The 22,916-nt window shown below is 47.0% G+C and overlaps 2 protein-coding genes across 2 annotated transcripts in view; both read right to left on the bottom strand.

The window, feature by feature from the left end:
- Hadh (hydroxyacyl-CoA dehydrogenase) overlaps positions 1-2,565 on the bottom strand; it is a 34,581-nt gene extending 32,016 nt beyond the window's left edge. The window contains exon 1 of the mRNA XM_075981324.1: positions 2,366-2,565. Within this exon, the coding sequence (XP_075837439.1) occupies positions 2,366-2,494 (129 nt within the window). The 5' untranslated portion in view covers positions 2,495-2,565. The remainder of the gene's footprint in view (positions 1-2,365) is intronic.
- A 5,466-nt stretch (positions 2,566-8,031) lies between these two features.
- Cyp2u1 (cytochrome P450 family 2 subfamily U member 1) lies at positions 8,032-21,523 on the bottom strand. Its single transcript, XM_075981322.1, has 5 exons — positions 21,057-21,523; positions 15,452-16,087; positions 12,999-13,160; positions 11,508-11,675; positions 8,032-10,509 (listed from the first exon to the last, which is right to left on the bottom strand). Exons 1-5 carry the CDS (start codon positions 21,502-21,504, stop codon positions 10,331-10,333), a joined length of 1,593 nt encoding a protein of 530 aa, XP_075837437.1. The 5' UTR covers positions 21,505-21,523; the 3' UTR covers positions 8,032-10,330.
- Positions 21,524-22,916: the final 1,393 nt, after the last annotated feature.

Here is a 22,916-nt window from a genome sequence, read left to right as displayed (position 1 = left end):
GAAAGTACATATGCATTAATGGCCTATGCTCTGGCCAAATGTAGCTCAGCCTGGAACCCCATTTGTCTAAAACTACTTAACCGTTTGATAAATGCATTGGGGGCATAAAAATTTATTTACACCTTTTTCCATATCATTCAGCACAAACTAGAGCACATCAATTAGTTAAAACTATACACAGAACTGCCACTTGACTTGAGCCGCTTCACAGAGAATTCGAGAGAAACAGGGGCCAAATGTGACGGGCGATGATAACATAGATGCTAATTTGTGCTTGTCCTTTTATGGCGTCACTCAGGTGGAATAATGACATGAAAGGCACTGTCCTGCTCAGCAGTCCCTGAGCAAACCACAGCGCCAGCTGGTATCTGTGTCAGGAAACAAGCAAGATGGAACAGGAAGCGGGGATCGATGTCTCTCGTCTAAACCCAGTGAGCCTCCCTCAGCATCAACGCTGAGGAACAACAGTGGAAATGAGGACCAAATGGGACAGGATGACTGCAACGACAGCAACATGTGCGCTAATTTCCTTGCTCCTTTTCCATGTGGCTACAAAGCCAACTTGGCTTTGCATACTTGGCCTACTCTGGAGAAACAGAAGTGCGGAGATAAAGCAACGTCCATGTTAGCACCATCGTGCAGACCATCCAACTCCCTTTGCTCAACACATCAATTAACCACCCCTGGCGCTAGAGGCAAAAAAGATTTATTACCCTGTACTAAAAACTGTCCATTGTGGATTGGTTTTTTTCCCCCCAAAAGAAGGAGATGGCACAACCTAGAACTGCTTACTACAAGGTCATGTGTAAGAAATGGACCAGCTAAACCACTGGAAATATAGTAGAGACACTACACAAGAAGGCAATTTTCCCTGCAGGCCCAGAGCTGTCACCTAAAGCGACCTGGAGGAACTGCTGTTCCTTATGAATGCCTGCTATGCAGACTTTGGGTCTTTGTTACTTTTTTTTTTAGTTCAAAAAGTTCTGCCAGGAGCAGCTTTTCCTCTTCCCTCTGAAGGCACCGTATACACTCCCGGTCCAGCTACTCAAGTATTTAATTCACAGGTCCATGATCCCTAACCATGTCAATCATTTTCCTTCCTCTCTTCAGGTTAGAGCATCTTTCCCACGTAATTTTAAGGGCTTCCTGTGTGGGTCCTCAGGAAGGACAACACGCTTTTTCTTTGGTCAGTGATGGGCACAGCATCCACAGAACACAGCAATCTGCATTTGTACAAAAGCCGTATAATAATTTCTAGTTAGTTTATAATCCACAAGTGTTTCTGGATCCTTCCCTACATTGTTACTGGAGGCATAAAACCCTATTATCTTATTACTAAGATACTGTTAAACATTTCCTAAAGGATACATTGTTTTTTTGGACCTGAACTGCCAATCTCCTCCTCACAGCCTTGAGAAGTTTGAGTGGTACACAGGGATATAAGTGCAGACTAGCTAGCTATACTTTCTCCAGTTCAGTCATGTATTGTTTAAACAAACAAACATATTTTAGAAGAAAATTGCAATCAAGTTAACTGACTAACATGTTTAAAGCAAGCATGCAAGTATGCATTTGGATACTGACCCTCCCGAATTAAAATTAGGTAAGCATACTACCCTCCATTGCCACAAAACTCAAGCTGCAAAGGCCTCAAAAGGTAAGAATCTAACAGCGAGGACATAGTTCTCCGAGGTGTGCAGAAAGGCAACCATTAACAGAAAAGGTACTGCACGGATTATGGTTTCCAAACTGCACTTGATCCTGAACTATCCCTTAGCTGGCACCAGGCCAAGTCCTCCTACAGGCGCCGATCAGAGATTAGTTGATTTTCAGGGCCCTCTGCGTTTATCTCTGTCTCCCACTCTCATGGGGTTCAGAGCTGGGCAAGCACACAGCTTTCTGCACCCAGGGCACTAGGTCAAAGGTCAAAGTTGCCTGGCCCACCACCAGGCAGAGTCCCAGCAACTTCACAAACTTCCACTAGGTGACTTTCCAAACTGTTACAAAAGTGAAGGCCAACGAAATATGGGTGGGGAAAGGCAGGAAACTTGGAAAGAAAACTGCCCAGACAACACCCGGATAAATATTTTTTTTAAATAAAGAAAATTAAAAGAAATCGCAACAAACTCCTGTCTGCGCCCGGGGGTGGGCAAACACTCTGCAACTCTAGACACAGAACTTTGCACAACCTAGTCCAGCGTGCACGCGTGCAGTAGCTCTCTCTACCGAGCCTTCTCCGGACCGGGGGCAGCGTGCACAGAAGAATCGGACCAAAAGCTCTGGATCTGGGACAGGGGCGCAGGCTGCGCCTTCTCGGCCGGTTTCGAACGACTTCCACGACACCCGGGGCGCGCGACCCGCTCACCTGCGCGATGCCCGCCCCCATCAGCCCGCCGCCGATGACCGTCACATGCTTGATCAGGATCTTCTTGGCGGCAGCGGCCGCGGAGGAGGAGGACATGGAGCGCACGAACTGCCTGGTCACGAACGCCATGGTGCAGCGGAGCAGGGGTGAACGAGCAGATGAGACCGCGCAAGAGGCCCTAGCACTTCGCGGGGGAGAGCGGGGAGGTTACGTAGGAGGCGGAGCCTAGTGCGCGCCCCACCCACCAGTTTGAGAGCCTGCAAGTCCTTTTCCCGGAGGGCGGAGCCAGGACCCAGGCACAGGCAGAGCAAGAGACCTCTTGTGGTTGCCGTCGCAACTTTGGGTTCTGATTGAGTTGTGATTCTGAGCATTGCTTAGGGTGAGAAAGGTAACAGCGGATAGAGAACACAGGAAAGGAACGCCTGAGAATCGACCAACCTCCTGCCAATCACTGCGCTAGTGACACAGAATTGCTGTTGACTTGACTTCTAGATGTTCATCCGGGAACACTCACCATCCGGAGAAAAGCCAACACCCCCCCCCCCACACACACACACACACACTGGAAAAACTCCTGTGTTAATCCCGTGTGAACTGAAGCTCCCTGGAAAAGCCTCCTCTGTGTCTTACAAGCTGCAGAACAGAACTGCCTTCCTGTCTGTGGAGAGATGGAGTGTTGGGGATAGGGTTAAAATTCTCCCCAGCTGCTTGTAGTTACCCACCTCTAAGTTACATACAACTTGAGAAATGTGTTGCTCAGCAAGTCTCTCACTCCCACCAGTCCAACACTAAGATAATGGGTTTTGTTTGTTTGTTTGTTTGTTTTAAGCGTAAAAAAAAACCCACCAGGAAACAGAGTCTGTTGCTCTGCCAGGACCTGTTTGGCCAGGGTCTGCGCCAACGTTCTGGGTAAACCTATGAAGTTATGACCTTATTCGTCCTGTAGCTAAGTTAGGTAACCTTCTTTTGCAGTGAAGCTTGTCTTCAGAACTGCTTCCACGCATGTCCCCTGCCGTGGGCTCTTTCACGTGGCTGCAAAGAATCTCTCATGCATTCCCTTTGGAGCAAGGGCTGTGTTTTGCGTTGACCCTTTCAATCTTATTTTTATATTTAATTCTTCAAAATAAGCCAAGGCCATTGAGTGGTGCATTCCAGCGAAATCAAAAACTTACGGGACTAGAAACCGGAAGTGCGAGGCTACCCTCAGAACCCGCACAGCTGGAAAAATGGGTAAGTTTATGAAGAAAGAACGAAATGTGAAGCGGCAGCGTGAGAAAGGACGCAAGAAGAAAGGGGAGGGTTCTATGGCTAGACGTACTGGAGGAAGCTTGAGGAGCTGGGTCTCAACTTAGTTTTCATTTAGAAGTCATAGTCAATGAAAGGCTGATTATAATCCAAGTCTGGTGCTATGGCAATGTAGTTTTTCCTTCCTTCCTTCCTTCCTTCCTTCCTTCCTTCCTTCCTTTCTTTCTTTCTTTCTTTCTTCCTCTCTTCTCTTCAGTGTATATCTGTGCTCTATGCGCAATATGCAAGGAGGTCAGAAAAGGGCATCAGATCCCCCAAATCAAGAGTTACAGGCTGCTGTGAGCTGCCATGTGGGTGCTGAGAATCAGGCTCGGCTCCTCTGGACGAGCAGTCAGGGCTCCTAACCACTGAGCCATCTCTCCCGTCCTACAGTACATTCACAGATGATATTTGTGTTATAATACCACGTGGACCTCATGCCTGACATATGGCCCGTTTCAGATCTCTGCTTGCTTTTCCTTAGGAAAGAAAGGTAAATGTGTCTTAGTCCATTTGTGCAGCTAGAAGAAAATCCCCAAATTTCTCCTGGGACCAAGAAAACTCCAAGTCAGGGTATTATCAAATGGAACCCTTCTGGAAGGGTCTGTGGGAGCATTTCCAAGAAGGGTTACTGAGGGGAGATGTCCTCCTGGAGTGGACAGCACCTTTGATGGGTGTGGGTGAAGGTCACACTAGATATAAACTGAAAAAATATTAGAATGTTTGCCTGCCTGCCTTCTCCTCCTGCTGGTGAGTGCCTCTTTCCAGCAGAGCTCCAGTCAGAACCACTGAGAGACTCTCAAGCCCCAATCGTGCAAGCCGGTCTAATCAATCCCATCTAATGACATGCATAATGTCGGTTCTGGTTCTCTAGAGCGGTGGTTCTCAACTTGTGGGTCACTACCCCTTCTGGTTCCAAAAATATTTGCATTATGATTCATAACAGTATAGCAAAATTGCAGTTATGAAGTAACAATGAAAAATATTATGGTTGGGAAATCACCACAACATGAAGGGTCACAGCATTAGGAAGGTTGAGGGCCACTGCTCTAAAGAGAGCTAGCTCCCTGGGGATCTTTTCTAAATCACCAACCCAGTCATCTCACAAAGACCCTTGGCCAATGTTCCTCCATTAGGTTTCAGTACGTGCATTAGAAGAGAATGCAAAAGCAGGTAGTAGGCCCAGTGCCCTACCAAAGTGGTGGTGGCTGGGCAGAGAGCCTTCCCTTGGCACATACTCAGACAGGCAGGATTTGGTAACAACCAAGAGCATTGATGGTTGTGGGCAGGGGGGAGGGGTATTCACTGAACAAGTTGTAATTTTCCTTCGGTTAATGGAAGGTTAATGTCCTCTGGCTTCTGGGAATGAATGGGAATTATACTGCCATTCTTGTTGGATGAGTTTTAGGCTTCCTCTATCAGGAACTAAAGAGCTGTGGCTCCTTGGAGTGGCACAGCAGCAGAGCCCAGGACAGCCAATCGCAGGTTCACTTACTGAAGAACCCATGATGAATGACATTGCCTGAGATTTCACGGACATAAATTAATGATTTGCATGGTAAAGGGTCGAAATCAGTTTGAGGTCATAGTCCTCTGTTTGCACATCCCACGGAAAACATCCTTCGAACGGCAGACAGGTCAGCCAAGGTTTCGAAGAACACTACCGCATATTTATACAGGTATTTCTTCAACATGACTGACTTCAAATAGGTGTCTCAAATTTTCTTATGCCAGCTGCTGTCCTTGAGCCAGCCACTTGGAAAACCTCTCTCTCCATCCCAAAGGACAGTGGCCTTTCCAACTTGCAAGTTAAAATTCAAGTCCAAAAAGTCTAAAACATTGTTCTTTCGGGAACAAAGTGATTTAATAATAATAATTTTTTTAAAAAAAACACTTAAAGTGAATGTTTACAGAAAATGCTGGGTCAGCAAAATGACATGTATGGTTAGGTCAATGCAGTCTGGATTAAATGCTTCAGGCCCTTGTGTATTTCACCTGTGTATGTGGCTGGGGATTTGTACATCAGGATTTTCCTATTCTACAGAAAATAGGACATCTGAATTGCTGAGAACGGGCTGCTCTTAGCCGGCTATTTCTACCACATTTGCTCAAGAAGATACAAATCACCAAGTAGGCCAGCAAGGACGGTGCAATGTGAATTCTTTATGACCCAAAGGGGAAAGGACCTGTGGACTATGCCTTCGCAAATGAAACTCTGAATTTGTTTTCTTAGGGTTTCCATAGACCAAGTTTTATGCTTCTAAAGTGAACCATTAACTCAGTCTTCTGAACTACAGCAATAACTAAATAGTCATCTTTCTGAGCGATTTTTATTGACTTTCATTTTTCGGCATTTATTCCGTGTGTGCAGACATACCATGGCTCACACGTGGAGATCTTGTGGCAACTTACAGACGCTGGTTCTCTCCAGGATCAGCCATGATCAGTCATGTAGGAGGATCAAACTCAGGGTGTCAGGTTTAATAACAAGACTCTCTACCCCCCAAGTCATCTTGCTGACCGTGGAGCAATTTCTACCTACTCCCGTATGTTAAATGGTTGCACATGGAAGCAGCCAACACATATTCAGTCCTTTAATATGTTTGCCATTGTTCTAGGTGCTTCAGGTGAGTTAATTTATTAAATCCTCATGAGAATCCCATACGGTAGAATCCTTTCATACACAGGGAAGCTGAGGCCTGGATGAAGGAATTTAGCCACTATTGAACAGAAAATAGTAGAAGGAGAAACCAGCTCTCCATACTTATTTCCTGATCTCCACATACACATGATGGCATGCTGGTGACTGTATGTACCCTCCTCCCTACAGTAATAACAAAATTAACTGGGTAGTATATTTAAAGTTACCTCAGTGGGAGTTGGAAGATGGCTCATTTGGTAAAGTGCTTGCTAATACAAGCGTTAGGACCTGGGTTCAGATTCCTAGCACCCACATTTAAAAAAATATATATAAGAGCTGGACGGTTGTGGTTTCCCCTTCTACGGTGAGATCCAGGGATTGAATTCAGGTCCTCAGGTTTGACAGGGATTGCTGAGCCCTCCTGCTAGCCCCTGAGGTAACTTTTTCATTTCAACATATGTCTGAGAACAGGAGGTATTGGTCCTGCTGTGTGTGTGTCTGGTTTACGTAATACAGTGTCTCAGACTGTAAGCCCGCCTGGCCTGAACTCACAGCAATCCTTCTGCCTCAGCCTCTGGAGACTTGTAATTGTAGACAAGAGCCATCATGACTGACTTGCAAGTACCACATTATTTAGACTGCTAAAGTTGTAGGCAGACTTTCTTGGACTACCAACCCCCAAATAAAAGAAAAGAGACTTATTAATTGTGAAAGTTTGGCCTTCAGTTTAGGCTTGTTCCCAACTAGCTCTTCTAACTTACATTAACCTGTTAGTCTTCATTCTGCCACGTGCCAATAACCAGGCAGGAAGTACAGGCAGGGAAACCAAACCAAGTATAGGCAGGGAAACCAAACATGCCAGTAACCAGGCAGGAAATATAGGCAGGGAAAACAGAAGTCTGGAAAGAGGAAAGGCAGAGACACAGTCATCATCCAGAAACAGAGGAAGCAGATGAAAATGCCTTACTAAGAAGATGTACCAAGCCACATTGCTAAACATAAATAAGAATTATGGGTTAATTTATGTTTTAAGAGGTAGTTAATAATAAGCCCAAACAATAGGCCAGACAATTTATAATTAATAAAAGCCTGTGTGTTTATTTGGAAGTGAATGGCTGTGGGGCAGGGTGGGACAGAAACGTCCGCCTACACAGCATTGCAGATGTGCACACACCATTCATCCCAGTCAACAGACACAATAATCTTGTTGATATCGCTAGCTAACCTCTAGAGACACGCACCAGGAATTTGCCACAACAGGTTTACACAAGATACAACCTTCTCTAATCTGTGCAGGGGTTTGGTGGGAGGCATAAGAAAATTTGGCTCAGCAGTTAAAAAGTACTTGTTGCTCTTACAGGGGACCCTGGTTCAGTTCCCAGCACCCACACGGCAGCTCACAAATATCTGTAACCCCAGTTCCAGGGGATGACATCTTCTCGCCCCTGTGGACACTAAGCATATGTGCAGTGCACAGGGGCACATCAGGCAAAACATTCACACAGTCAAATAAATTACAGAAAATGTGTTTTGCCTGGACATCTCTCTATACCAGGTCTTCTGAGGGAATATTTTAAATAAGTTACCCTCCTGTGTAAAGCCCAGGTTTGTACTACTTTGTGTCCCCCCCCCCCCGGTCTGTTTCCTCTTCCTTTTTGACTAAAATTTGGTAAAAAACAACAAAAATTTCTAAGCAACTAAAAATAAGCAAACACAAACCAGACATGACACCATGTCCTTAAAATTAAAGGTTTAATAAAGAGCGCCATCGAAGATGAGGTCTAGACCTTGTTAGACCCCGAAAACTAAGGTCATTTTCACATTTCAGATGAAACAGGAAGTGCATAAAATATCGGTAGACTCGGGAAAAGCACAGTCCATCTGTGGCAAAGTGTATAAGGGATTTTCAGAGCACTACAGCATGAGGCACGGTATTAAACTGCTGGATAAACACAGGACTCTGACATCATCCCATAGAAGGCAGAAGTTTTTTTCAAGTACTATATGAAGTCTTTGGTTAGGAGGTCCAGAGATTAACATGAGTCGAGGAGTAAGGACCTTGTGGGTGTCAAGGTTTAAAAGCACATGAGTCTCAGATCAGGACAAGCTATCCTGGTCAAGGTACAGCGTGCCCATCGGTGCACCATCTTATCCATACGGTGTACAGCCTCACTCCATCCCTCCACACTCAGTGTGCTGACCTGAAACAGTCTTCAGGGCACCTAAAGATTAGCCTGCACTTCTTGCACCTATTTTGAAAGTGCCTATAACTTACAAAAAGGAAAACATTATGGAGGATAATATAAAGAATGAAGAATCAAAAATTAATCAATACTCAGTTATACAATATTCCACCTTTTCCTTTTCACTTGTAGGTTTTTATTCAGTAGCTGGCATTTCCCCCTCGGTAAGCATCTGGGGGTCTGCCTGGGTACCTGGGCGAGCCGGCTGTGGAAGATGTTGGAAGCCTTCATTCTGTATTAGGTTTTAGCGGCTGAGGCATCGTTCGACATTTGCTAACATGGTTACTTTATGATACAAAAAGCCTAGTGAATTTTTAAACACTGGCTCAAACAGGTAGGGCGAAATTATACTGCAATTTAAAACTCTCCTAAAGGACAGCAGAAAACACACAGATGGGCTCTCCCCTCAAGCACCTTCCCCAACTCACTTCCAAGTTGGCTGGGCGTCTGCCAAGAATAAGGCACAGGGAGGAGGAGGCAGCAGTGGGGAGCCTGGCCCCAGGGGGGGGTCCACCGGGATGAATCGGGACATGGTAACCCAGGACGCAGCTTCAGGACCACGTGGGGTCAATACTGAGAAGGGCTCAGAAAGTGCTTTCCAGTCACAGGTCAAGTGTCTTAGAGACCAGTGAGGGTGTTTTATCATCACGGGCCTTATCACTGTAAAGCCTCAGCTCCCTTGGCGTGAGGACTGCACACAAAGAAAACGTTCATACGGTGCCTCTCTAAGAAACGCTCATATCATCACGGTTCCTTCCACTGTGCTGTGGGAGACCCGAGGGAAAGGCCAGACTGGGGCACGCGGAGCTGCACACTGCTGACTGTGACGGATGGCTTTGCCCCTGCTCCCCCTGACCCCGAGCAGCAAGAGGCCACAGTCATCCAGTCATCCACACTGTCATAAAGCCGTTCCCACATTTTCTCGCGGTCCCTGAAGGGTCATTAGAGGCCACCCTAAGAAGAAACGGCTTCTCATCGTGGAGAGTATTCAAGTTAGTCACACTATGGCTGGTAACACAACAGGAGAGGAGGGTTCAGAATCATTTAGATGAGACATCGCTTCTTGATCAATCCCACAATTCCATGACTCAGTTTCCCAGCCCAGCATCCAGAGCCCAGGCCAAGGCAGAGCTGCACAGCTGCTAAGCAGAGGGGACCTGGGCTGTGTACCAGGCTCTCAGCTTCTGTGGTTACAGACACATAGGTAGACAATGACGTCAAGAGAATGATTCTCTTTTTCCTCATCACATGGGGCAAGGGGACATTTCATCCTAGCTTTAAAAAAATAAGGAACCTAGCCATAAACCCAAAAGATCCTCATAAGACAAGCCCAAGGAAACTGACATAGACCCTATGCTAAAAAGAAAAAGAAAAAAATTAAAAAGAAAAACTTCTACCTCAATATAACCTAGGCCTGCATCCCTTTCTGACCAAGTGTCCATGCTGAACCACTTCCATGTCAGGGCCCGGAAAGGCGTGAAGGCAGGTCTACTCCCGAACTGTCCAGCATCTGCTGATAGCAGAGAAGCTCTGAGAAGTTTCATCACCCTCATTTTACCGTGGGATGATGGGGGCTGAGATGAGATCTGCTCCTGATGGACTCTGCACAACCAGATCCATCATCCATGTGTCCCGCTGGGCAGGAGGCATCCGTGGTGCAGCGCCCAGCCCCTCCAGGGCTCTCGTCTAGAGCCTCTCTTGGCTGTGCTGAGTCGCTGGGCCCACGCTCAACAGCACAGGAGACTGTCTAGGACACGGATTTGGCTGTTGTCCCCTCCTCTCTTCTCAGGGGCACCTTCATCTCTTTGAGACGGTTACATTAAATGGATGGGGGGTTAGCGTCAGACCGAATCTTCCAGTCATGATGGGCTTCTCAGAGCCCGCAGGTAGGGCAAAGGTGAAGCTCTGCATCAGGCTCACGAACATCAGGAACAACTCCATCTTTGCCAGCTGCTCTCCCATACACACTCGCTTCCCTAAAAGTGAGATCGGAGAAGGGGCGGTTATGATACAGCCCTGTGCATTTGTAGCAGGTTACCTGAGTTGGTGGAGTTTTAAAGTAAAATCGCTACGTCAACCACAGTCTCCTTTGGTTTATCTACCCACACAGCCGTTCACCACTGTCCTCCTAGCCACGGATCCCACGCGGGTGACGTGGGAATCGCCCTGCAGCTCACCTTCCCTGCAGGACTATGAGGGAAATAAGATGAAAGTTTCTAGAACCTTTCATTTCCACAGAAAGGACTTGTGTGCCTGAATCCAGGAACCCAAAGAGAGACCTGAGGGTAGAGAAGCTCTCACACAAACCTAGAAGACTAGGGCCTGTTTGTTCTCAGGCCTACGACATGGGAGAGGCACTTGCTGACACCGGAGCCCTGACAACCAAGACCTGACAACCCAAATTCAATTCCTGGGCCCCCCATAGTGGGAAGAGAGCTGACTGTTTCGAGTTGTCCTCTGGCGTGTACTGAGGCATCTATCTCCCTCCCCACTACACGCACGCACACAAACATATAAAATAAGCAAATAAAATGTAATTTTAAAAAGTTATGCTTAACTCCAATAGTCCGTTAACTTCCCATACTTCTCAGGCCCCAAAGAGCCTATGCAGCACGAGAAGAAAGATTTCTAGTCGTAAAGATTAAGCCCAACTCCCTCCTCCTTTCTTCTTCCTCTGCTGGGGATGGAAACGAGGGGCTCAGACAGGCAAGGCAAAGCGAGCACTCCGCCACTGAGTCACCTCTGTCCATACTTCTAACTTTCATTTTTATTTTTTGAAGAAAAAAAGTTGGGTCAGCAAAGCAACTCAGTAGGCATGAACCAACTTCTGCAAGTTGTCTTCTGTTTTCTACACCTACATATACATACCTCAAACATGTGCGTGTACACATGCGTGCATGCACGCACACATACACACACACACACACACAAACACACTTGCAATGATGAAGTTAAAAACCAAGGTTTAACTGACCTATCCCAAAAGGAATAAAAGTTTCTCTTTTCAGAAGTTGTCCCTGGTCATCCAGAAATCGATCAGGACAGAAGTCATCTGGCTTCTCCCAAATGGCTGGGTCTCTGTGCACTGACCACAGGTTGGGAATGACCACGGTGCCTTTAGGAATAGTGTATCCTTGGAGGACTGCAGACAACAAACAGAAGTCAGCACCACACTTGCTCTCAGTGTTCCTCTTCTTCAACATCACTGTTTCAAGAGTGAAACTATTCATTGACTTAACTGTTATTGGCAGAGACCAAATTCTGAGGTTCTTGAGGGGAGAGGTAAATCTTATCAACCAGCACATTCTCTCTGTCTACTCCCAACCCAGTCTGAGATAGGAGGGGCGGGGCTAGGTGCTGAATCAAGGCAGGCCCTATGAGCCAAGTCAGGCCATAAAAACTTACAATCAAGAAAACACTAATAGGACATTCAGGTAAGCTTCCCCCATGATTTATATACTCTTATGATCTACTCAGAATGTGTCTAAATCAGGGTTACTAGTACCATAACGTAATATAGCATGACCAAAGCAACCTGTGGGTCAAGACCCCTTTGGGGGGCATCAAATGACCCTTTCACAGGGGTTGCCTAAGACCATCAGAAATATCAGACTTTACGATTCCTAACAGTAGCAAATTACAGTTATGATGTAGCAATGAAAATAATCTTACGGCTGAGGTCACCACATGAGGAACTGTAATGAAGGGTCACCACATGAGGACGGTTGGGAACCTCTTCCCTTCAGCCCGATATTCTGGAAGCATTTTTTAAATTCAGGTTGCCCCTCTCAGATGACCTTAGCTTGTGTCAGGCTGACACAAAACTACGCAGCACAGAGTGGAAGAGCTTACAGGCGTTTCTGGCCACACAACAACGTGATGGGGAGGGCACACTATGAAAACAGATCTGCAGGCAGCTCAACCCCAAGGATCGCCAGCTGCAGGCTGACCAAGACCCCACAGGGGTTGGGTTCTACACTGGGTCTAATTTGCCTACTGGGCTGTCTCGAGACGCCTTAAACTCTGTCCTTGCCATCAACCTGTCCCTGTCTCTCTGAAACAGAGCCGCCCCTGAAGTCCCAATTCTTCTGCTGCAGCCTCTCTAGGACCACAAGTGTGTGGTGCCCTTAGTTATAATGGGGAGGGTCAGACTGGGACATGCCGGTTTTTTAAATAAGTACACTTTGGTTGTAGAATTTTGAAAAACAAAGTGAGCTAATTTGGGAACAACTAGAGGGGGGCCACTGTCAACTCCAGAATGGCTTCTGCCCCAACAGCTGATGTGAAGAATGACATTATGCAAGTACACGGGCACCCGAGGCCAGGGGGCTCCTGGTAATGACTACAGGGCCCGCACCAATGATGACGGTTAAGGGTCACAACAATCTCTGGATCTCCCAGCCTGAGACACAGAGCTAGTTCAGCTGTGACCACACCCCTCCCCACATTCTGGCTCCTAACTTGCCTGTTTTCTCTGAAGTCATATGAGGAATGGCAAGGGGCACCGCCATGGACAACCTCTGCACCTCCATGATGGTGGCTTCTGTGTATGGCATCTGGGCCTTGTCTGTGAGGGAAGGAAGGCGGTCACAACCAATGACCCTTTCGATTTCTTCATGGACCTTTTCTATGCAAAAAGAAAAAGAACAGAGCACAGATAAGCCTGGGAGACCTGAGTCAGCACTGTTAGGTGAACTTTACCCAGCAAGGGATCAGTGGCCAATGATGACTTCATTCAGGACTGGAAGGGACAAGAAGCCACTGGGGGTGGGGCAAAAGACACAGCATTCTGGACTCAGAGGTCTCACGTGACCATGTGACTCTCTAACCTGTAACAGCATGTGAAAGTCCAAAATATACAAGGAACCCTACCCGTGGGTCTGCCGTAGTTGAGGCCATCTCACAAAAGCCTGTGGTTGCAGGTCTGTCCCCCACAGTGATGTCATTAAGAGGGAGGACCTCCTGGAAGGATTTAGGTCCAGGGGGCGCAACCCTGGAACTTCCTTCCTTGTCTTCTGCATCTGCCCAGAGGAAAGTCCCCTCCACAACGCACTGCTTTACCACGGTTCCCCTGGCAACAGAGTCAACAGGCCACAGACTGAATCCTCAGAAACCACAAGCCGAAATGTGTCTCTCTTGTCAGCTGATTAGCAACCCCACTTGGTTGCAGCACTGAAAAGCTGGCTAAAGTGGGTCATAAATGTGTACTCCTCACCAGCCTGACTTTGGAGACTCAGAAGCTTTATATATTAACAAAGCTACTGTCTTAAGCAACCAAGTTTGGGAACAACCTGTTGCTTAGCAATAGCTAGTTAAAACAGGGAGCCACGACGGCTATGGCAGGAAAAACATGGACCCTTGAAGAACTTTCACAACTCCACCTCCTGGGGCTTTGACACCTTCCACGGTGTCTTGGTCCCTTTTCAGGCTCTGTAACAGAAAACTTGGAGGTGGGTGCTTTATAAAGAAACACTGAGCTCACAGTTCTGGAAGACACAAGCCCAAGAACAGCAGCCCCTCTTTGGTTACCGGCAGAGAGCCATGTGCGAGGGAGTGGCCATATGGCAATTAGGAATCCCGAGGGACTCAGGGGCCAAGGCTGCTCCTTTCGTAATTACCCGCTCTCACGGGAACTAACTAGGGCCCCGTAAGAATGACATTAGCCTGCTGGAGGATGCAAAGATGCGTGGGGAAAGGATTCAACCATGCTTTTTCAGTTCTTTCTTCATATACTTGACTCCTCAAAAACCTTGGTCTCCAGGCTAAGCTTCCTCAAGCTCCTGCGACTAACTACCTCACTCTAGGTATCTCAAGGTTCTACCTCCTCAATATGACACCACGGAGTACCAAACTTCTAGCACATAAACCTCCGTGGGATACATCAAATCATAGCCCACTGATAGCATGTAGCAGAAGGGGCTAGACTGACCGAACTAAAGATGTAGACATGGAGAACACATCCTGAGCTGTTTAGTGTATCCCCAACCAAGTACAGCTATACTCCATGGAATAATACTTCAGTCAATCACAGACCGGATACACAAGTGTGGTCCTATAAGGTTATACTGCCTGGTGACACTATGGTGACCTTAGTTTAAGTGTACTCTGTGATGGCAGAGTCATCTCCTAATACCACAGTCTCAGAACACGAACCCATTACTAAGTAGCACGGGCTTTAAAATCAGATCGTCTTCCCCAGACAATTTTAAGTCAGAAGGAGATGTGAACCTGGAAGCAAGGTCAGAGAGCTGCGGCTTTGGGGGCTCTGAAGATGAAGAGGCCCACAAGTCAAACAAGCTGGAAAGAGCAAGGAGATGAATGTTCCTCTAGGGCCTCCAGTGGGCAACACAGCCTGGCCAACACCCCCGTCTTTAGTCCAGGGAAGCACACACCATACTTCTGAGCTAACTTAGAACAAATGCAGGTGTGTTCAGGTGACTAGGTTTGTAGTGACCAGCTACAGCTGACGTAGAAACCAACACACCATGCTCCCCTACTCATCCAGGATTTGCTGCCACTGCCACTTGCTGTCACTGGGCGGATGTGGGAGGACCAGCTGTGACTTTCCCTGACTTTTTTGGGCCTGTGATGTCCATCTTCAAAGCAAGCTGAAAAGGCGCAGATGACCATGGATACTAGCTTAGCCCTACAACACCCCACATCTCCAACACTCCTTTACTTTCAGAGATTTCACAGGGAACTGGACTGTGGAGATTGAGGCAGGGGTGAGCAAGCCACAGCACTAGTCTATCTAGACACTTGAGCCTTCACTGTTCACGTCTTAAGCTCCCTATAAAACCCAAGTGTTTGTTTTCCAGCCTGAGAACATGAAGGCCCAAAGCCAGCGGATCACAGAGGTTGCTACCTGGTTTAAATTACCTGCCTTTACCCTGAGGAAAGAACAAATCTATCAATTACTTTGCACGTCCGGGTTCACTGACATATACAGCAGGCACCAAAGCAAAGAGTTGGTTGTGGTGTCGGTGCCAGCAACGAAGAGGTCCCCGATGATGTAGAACAGGTAATCCTCATTGAAGCTCGTGCTGCTGCAGGTTCTCCGCTCCTCCTCCATGTGCAGGAGGTACATGTCTATGAAGTCCTGAGGGTTGCTGGCATCCAGAGACTCCTGGTGCTCTTTGATGATGTTTTTAAGGAAGCAGGTGATGTCCCTTTCGATCTGCCTTAGTTCCTTCCATGGCCCAAAGGGAAGGTAGTAAAACCAGGAGCAGATGTTGATCAGGAAGACCTGGCTGTGCAAGCAGATTTCTAACCCTCGAGACATGAAATCCAGCACCTTCTTAAACTCCTTGTTTGTGTAGTCGAAGCGCTGGCCGAAGCACAGGGAACAGATGATGTTAGAGACAGCGTTGCTGATGATGGGGAAGGGGCTGAAGGGGGCGTCCCCGTGTTTCTGCATTTCCTCTTTTACATACTTGAACTCCTCAATAATCTTGGGCTCCAGGCTAAGTTTTCCCAACCCAAAATGACGGAGCGTCGAGTGGGAGAATTTCCTCTGCTGTTTCCAGATGGTGCCGTAGTGTGCGAACACGATTCCTGCCGAGGACAGAAAGGAAGGTGAGAGAGCAGGGCCTGCAAAAGGCAAGCAGGACCTGCAGTGGGTGTATGCTGTATTTTCAAGTCCCTCGGCCAAAGACAACCGATCAGGTTTCATCCTAAAGACATTTGTTTCCAATAAACGCTGAGTCTAAATAAGGGACACTGGCTAAAAAGCTGTTATTTATTGATTTATTGTAACTTCTGGTAAAATGAAAAACAATGAGTTTTTATGCCTAAAATTATTGTGCAGTAGATACAGGTTTAGAAAACCTTTCAAACCAAAAGCAACCGTATTTGCAGCAGGCTTTCTTTTGTACCACCAACCAGCTCCCAAATCATGACACGGAGACATGTTGTTAATTATGAATGCTCAGCCTTATCTTATGCTTGTCCCATTAGCTCTTAGAACTCACTTAACCTGTTTCTCTTCATCTACATTTTGCTTTGGGGCTTTTTACTTCTCTTTCATTCTGTAGGTCCTATCCCATGTTTGGCTGGCTGGTGGCTAGCTGGTTGGCTGGCCCCAGGCACCTCCCTTTCTCCTCTCCTCCCCTCCCCTTTTCTTTCCTTTCCATGATGTCCTTTATCATCTTAGCCAGAGTTCCTTCCTGTGGGGAACAGATGAAGTCCTGAACAAATGTGCGTTGCTGACGTGAGCATGGCCATGTTAAGGATTCCAATGCCTCAGACTAAGGAACAGTAAAGCCTTAAGTACCACAAGCTAGGACAAAGTGTTGAAACATGTGAGCCCACAGGGGACAGTCCACATTCAAACCAACACCATGTTGGGAGTCCTTAGCATGTGGTGTGCTGTAGATGGAACGCCGACCTGGTTCTGGTGTTGAGTTCTTAAAGTGCCTCTATAACGTGTCTTTCAAGAGTGCGGGTTTATCTCAGTAGTACAGTGCAGAACTTCCATGCACAGCGCCCTGGGTTCAATCCCCAGCAACGGGAAAAGAGAAGCATTTCAATATAAACATCTATGTAGACAAATGCATGGTTGGATATGGACTTCCTCCAAATTTAACAGGCATCACTAAGGGTAAATTGATGAGCCATAAAATATGGATATCTTTGATGGAGGAAGGTCATTGGTTAAAAAAATAAAGAAACTGCTTGGCCCTCATAGGTTAGAACATAGGTGGGTGGAGTAAACAGAACAGAATGCTGGGAGGAAGAGGAAGTGAGCTCAGACTCGATAGCTCTCCTCTCTGGGGCAGACGCGATGAAGCTCCGACCCAGGATGGACGTAGGCTAGAATCTTCCCAGTAAGTGCACCTTGGGGTGCTACACACATTATTAGAAATGGGCTAGTCCAGGTGCGAGAGTTAGCCGAGAAGAGGCTAGATATAATGAGCCAAGCAGTGTTTAAAAGAATACAATTTGTGTGTTGTTATTTCTGGTGTAAAGCTAGCCGTGCGGGAGCCAGGCAGGACGAAAAGCAGGCCCGCAGCTCCCACAACATATCTTCACATGAATAGACACTGTCATATGCCTGCTATAAGTAGATTCAGAATGGATCTACAAGGCTATGAATATCTGTGTTAAGTAGTTGCTATCACTTGATACTTGCAATTTCTTGTTTTTTGCCACTAGAGGGCTGAAATGTATCTCCTTGTGATTTCATTCGCATTTCTGTGACAGGGTGGGCTTCTTAGTTCACAATTCACAATTACTGTGTGGATATTTTCTTACTATATATTTTATATGCATAATCAACCTTCATGTGATTTTTGATAAGCATAAGCTTTAAATTTAAAGACACCATGTGTAAATTTTTTAAAAATTACCTATTTATTTAGTGTGTGTGTGCACATGTGTGTGTATTGTGTGCCATGTGTTTGTGCCCACAGAAGCCAGAGAGGGCATGGTTTGCAGGCAGCTGAAGTTACAGGTGGCTGTGAACTACCTGACACAGATGCTGGATCTGAACCCAGGACCTCTCAAAGAGCAGGAAGTGCTCCTAACCACTGAGCAATCCCTCCAGTCAACATGTATACATTTTTTTAAAGATGTCACTTAAACCTACACTAGTTTTGAAGTTGTGAAACTCTTCCTGTCTCAACCTCCCAACTTAGAGACTATAGGTGTATGTCACTGTGCCTGCCTAACAACCTTTTTCTTGTGATTTGTGCTCTGTGTTTTGTTCTAAAAACCCCTTCCTACTTCCTATCAGGAATTCAGAAATACATCACCTTCTTATAAAATTCTAAAACTTTGACTTTGAGAATGGATTTGCTTTTTAAAGATGTGTTTTTATTTTATGTCTATGCACGCTCTGCCTGAATGTATGTTTATAAACTATGTGTGTGCCTAGTGTCTTCTGAGACCAGAAGAGGGTATTGGAGTCACAGAGGCTCTGAGCTGCCCTGTGGATGCTGGGAACTGAACCCAGGTCCTCTGGAAGAGTAGCAAGTGCTCTTAATCACTGAGCTGTTTCTCCGGCACCCAGATTTTGATTGTCAGTCTAATTTTCTATAATTTACCTGCAAGTGAGGTATAAATACAAGTATGCTTTCTGTACAGACTGTGGGGGGGCGTAACGTGTGTGGTCAGGTGCATGAGGAGACGAGAGGATGGCCCGAGTCCCCTCTTCTGTCACTCTCTGCCGTAGGCCATTGACTCTCCAGCTGCCTCTAGAACTCATCACTAGGCTGGTGGCCTGTTGCGGGATATTTGAACGCACTGTGTGAAATCCACCTTCTGACTGGTTTAATATAGAGATGAATGCCAACAGCTAGGCAGGAGAGGATAGGCAGGACTTGTGGAGAGAGAGAACTCTGGGAGGAATCTAAGGCACAGGGAATTAGCCAGAGAGAAGCCGAGGGAGTTGGATGTACAATATGGAGAGGTAACAAGCCATGGGGCAGAATATAATAGGGTTGATTTAAGTTACAAAAGGTGGTTGGGAACAAGACCAAGCTAAATAAGCTTTCATAATTACTAAGAAGTCTTCATGTCACTTGAGAACTGGCATTCTAAAGACAAGTCTGGCTACAAACGTCATAAAGCCAAAGTGATTCTCCTGTCTCAGCATCTGGAACACAATTCCGAACACTGGTTCTGTTCACTGTGGCCTATGGCTATAAAGGCAGGGAGTTGCCACTTAAATTGGATGAGCGGTGTGGAGAACATTGGAGGGCCAAGCCAAGATACATTGCTTTGTCTTCCTTCATGAGTGGCCAAATTACTTGGGTGTTCTTGATCTAAATTTCATCCAGAGTAAACTTCTAAAGACTCCTGTCTTAATCTAGAAGCATCTTGCACAGTGGCTGTCATAAACCCTCCGTCTTGAACCCATCTCTAGCCAAGAGGCCAACAGGATGCACTGTAGCCAAAACATTCACCTTCTGTCTCCTGCGGAGGCTGGAGTGGTCTTAGGAACGAGAACTAAGTACACTTTCTATAGCACTCAAATTCTGCCTGTCTTAGCCCAAGGCTCACTTCTGTCTCCTTGGATTAAAGGTGCCTCCAATTCCAGGGCCTTTTTGAGGTTCCATGGGGGCTGGGCGGGGGTGGCGGGAGGGTCCACAGGAAAGTTAGGAATCAGGGTGAGGGAGGGGATGTCAAACTGTGAAATCAAGGCCACCCTCCTGATTAGAAGCACGTATACCACCCACCAATGAAGGCTTTAGTCTGTGTCTAAAGCCAGAATACAGGATTGGCAAACAGCTGAAGAGGAGAGATCAGCACCTCAGTGTCTGCAGAGGGAGATGCACATGGAGTATGGGAACCAAGTAGAAACCATGGGGCATAGTCTTTAAATATCAGTGAAATATCCATTGCCTCTCCCCTGATAGTCTTGTAAATTTAATCTCAGGCAAGATCTTAAGTTATGTTCAGACAGCAGCCATGTTCATTGCGAAAATATTAGAGATGCTATGAAGCAACAAATCCGGTTCAACAGGCTCCTAGCTTGACTTGTTTGTTTGTTTTGTTTTGTTTTTCGAGATGTTTCTCTGTGTAACGGCCCTGGCTGTTTTGGAACTTGCTTTGCATACCAGGCTGGCCTTGAACTCACTGAAATCCACCTGCCTCTGCCTTCCAAGTGTTGGGATTAAAGGCGAGTTCAACCACCTGGCTGGCTTCTTGACTTTCTTAAGGAAAAATATCTTGTTATGCTTTTGCAAATTGAAAGTCACTGGATGGAGGGGCCTTGAAGTTGGTTCAAGACAACCCAAGACCAAGTTCTTAGCACAAAGGAAGGCTTATTCACCCCAGAGGGACGGAGAACAGAAAAAGATAAGGGACAGGAGATAGACGAAGAGGGAGAAGGTGATGGAACAAGGGAGAAGGGGCAAGGGAGAGGGTAAGGGATATTTGTGCTAGAGTGATAAAGGAGTGTCTCTGGATAGAGAGGAGGAAGATTTGGCCTGTAGGCAAATGGCAGTGTATACAGGTAAAAGGAAAAACCCAGTGTTAGGATGAGCTGGTTAATTTTGATTGGGCATATTAATTAAGGTGGCCAAAGGGGCTTTTGATTGCTGAACTTCGATACTTTGATAGCTGGAACTTGGTAGTCAGCCTCAGGAGAAGAAAGAGGCCAAGTTAAAAAATGGCCCTTGGTGGCTAGCTTTGGGAATATAATCTAACAGTTTTTAGGACGGCAGAGGGAATGTGGGAGAAGGCAAGGCTCGCCAGAGCCATATTTGTCATGCTGGGCTAACTAGAGTCCCTTCACTAACAGGGCCAAAGTTTAGGAATGTTGGGGTCACAGACCTATGAGTGAGGAGGCCTCATATGGGAGAGATGGGTCCCAGGAGGGTGGCCTCTGATTCCATACTTTTGTATACCTCTCCCCGCCCCCCAATTCCTAACTTTCCCGTGGGTCTTCCACTTTTACCTCGTACTAGAAACCACGCGAACACACACACACACACACACACACACACACACACACACACGCTCAGGGCAGGATGCAGGTGGTCACCTGCTGCCCCAGGTCCTCAGCCCGCGGCATGCTCACCCTTCTCTTTGGTCATGATGGAGATGAGCGGCATCCGCGGGCGGTCACTGAACACTTCAGCCTGCTGCACTAGCGCCTCGCGCACGCTGTGGAAGTCGCTGAGGACCACCACCAGATGGTGACCGATGAACAAGCTGAAGACGTTGCCGTAGACGCCCGCCAGCTTGGCCAGGCGCACGTGCGAACCCACGGTGTCGGTCTGGCCTCCCTGGCCCAGCCAGAACTGCAGCCGCAGGAAGCGGGGCACCAGCAAGTGCCCGATGTTACCCACGAGCGGCCAGGGTGCGGGCCCCGGCGGGATGCCGCATGTGCGCTGCCGCCGCAGCCAGACCCAGCCCAGCAGCAGTGCCAGCCCGCAAAGCAGCAGTGCGCCTCCCGCCGCCCGCAAGTGCAGGCCAGCACCCGGCTGCTCCCCAGCCGCGGGATGCGATTCCTCGGGCGACGACATGCTCTAAGTGCGGGTGGAACAGACGCGACCAGCAGCGTGGCTGGAAGGTCAGGGGCGGGGTAGGGCAAGTCGAGCTCTTCGGATTGGCTAAGACGCGTGCCCTTCTCCGCTTTGTCCAATCATCTTCTCCAACGTTGGGTAGGGGCGTGGCCGTCCTCCCGGACAGCTGGTAGAGGGCGGTGGGTGGAGGCCTGGGGGTAACTTGCTTAGCTGTCCTGAAGGTGTGTTGTTTGTTTTTGTTTTGTTTGTCACGTCAGCGTCGCGCGCTAGCAGTAGTGGGATCCTCTGGAGAGTCAGAGCTTTCGGTGGATTTCTGCGTGTGAGTTGATTTTATCAAAACATTCACAAGTCGGGAAGCTTTATTCTTGGCATTAGACCAGACCTGAGACGCTGAGTTCATAATAAAAAATGTGATTTACAGATATTCCAACACCAGGGTCCTTGACTCTGCTCTGGTGATGGCCGAGTGCTTTACCTTCCTGTTATTTATAGGCCCGATTGCTGTGGTTTCTCTTGGGTAGGTTGACCCTAGAACTCAAGGTTGAATCGGTTTGTATTTCTATGTTGATGGCCTAGAACTCGCTGTGTAGACTAGTTGGCCTCGAATTCAGAGAGCCACCTGCCTCCGCCTCCAGAATTAGGGCATTAAAGGCATGTGCTACCGTGCTTGGCCCAGATGGTGCCAGCTGCCAAGGTCTTTGTTTTTGTGATGCTCAAGATTAAATCCTAGGCTTTGCTTTTGGTTGCTAGGGAAGTGCTTCATCTTTGATCCACATCTCTGGATCCTGTGTAAGATCAATTCAGGTTTGATCTCTCTTCACACACACACACACACACACACACACACACACACACACACACACACACACACACAAAACACTACAGTGCTTTAAAAAATGACCAAAGCATGGTGACTTCTTTTCATGTTTTTTTTCTTTTTTTCTATCAACAAGTGGGGTAAGCTAAAGTTCAAAAGTTCAAGCTTACTGTTCTCTCACTATTTTTGATACAATTTGTAAAGTATACAAATGCTTTCTTCCTTCTCCCCTCCCCAAACTAAAAAAGTCCACCTCACATTTCCTGTATTTAATCGTTATCAGATTCCTTTTTTTGTGACTTAAAAAAAAAGGATTTCTTACTTAAGTTAGAGACACTAAAATCTTAATAATTATTTTCTTTTCTTGTGACTGGGTCTCACTATGCGACGGGCTTGTCACTCACAATCAATATAGCCTCAGATTTGGCAGTCTATTTTTTGTCCTCGCAAACACTGGAATTACAGGAGGGCAGTACTATACCCGGAGGGCAGTTTAACTTTTCAACTGCTTGTGGGAGGATTTTGTCTTCAATATGTCATTTCCTTCTCTTGATGCCTTTCTCTGTAAACACACCCCACTGCTATCATCATCATC

This window comes from Microtus pennsylvanicus, chromosome 7, assembly GCF_037038515.1.
Source record: "Microtus pennsylvanicus isolate mMicPen1 chromosome 7, mMicPen1.hap1, whole genome shotgun sequence".
Classification (NCBI taxonomy): Eukaryota; Metazoa; Chordata; class Mammalia; order Rodentia; family Cricetidae; genus Microtus; species Microtus pennsylvanicus.
This window is presented reverse-complemented; position numbering and strand designations above follow the sequence as displayed.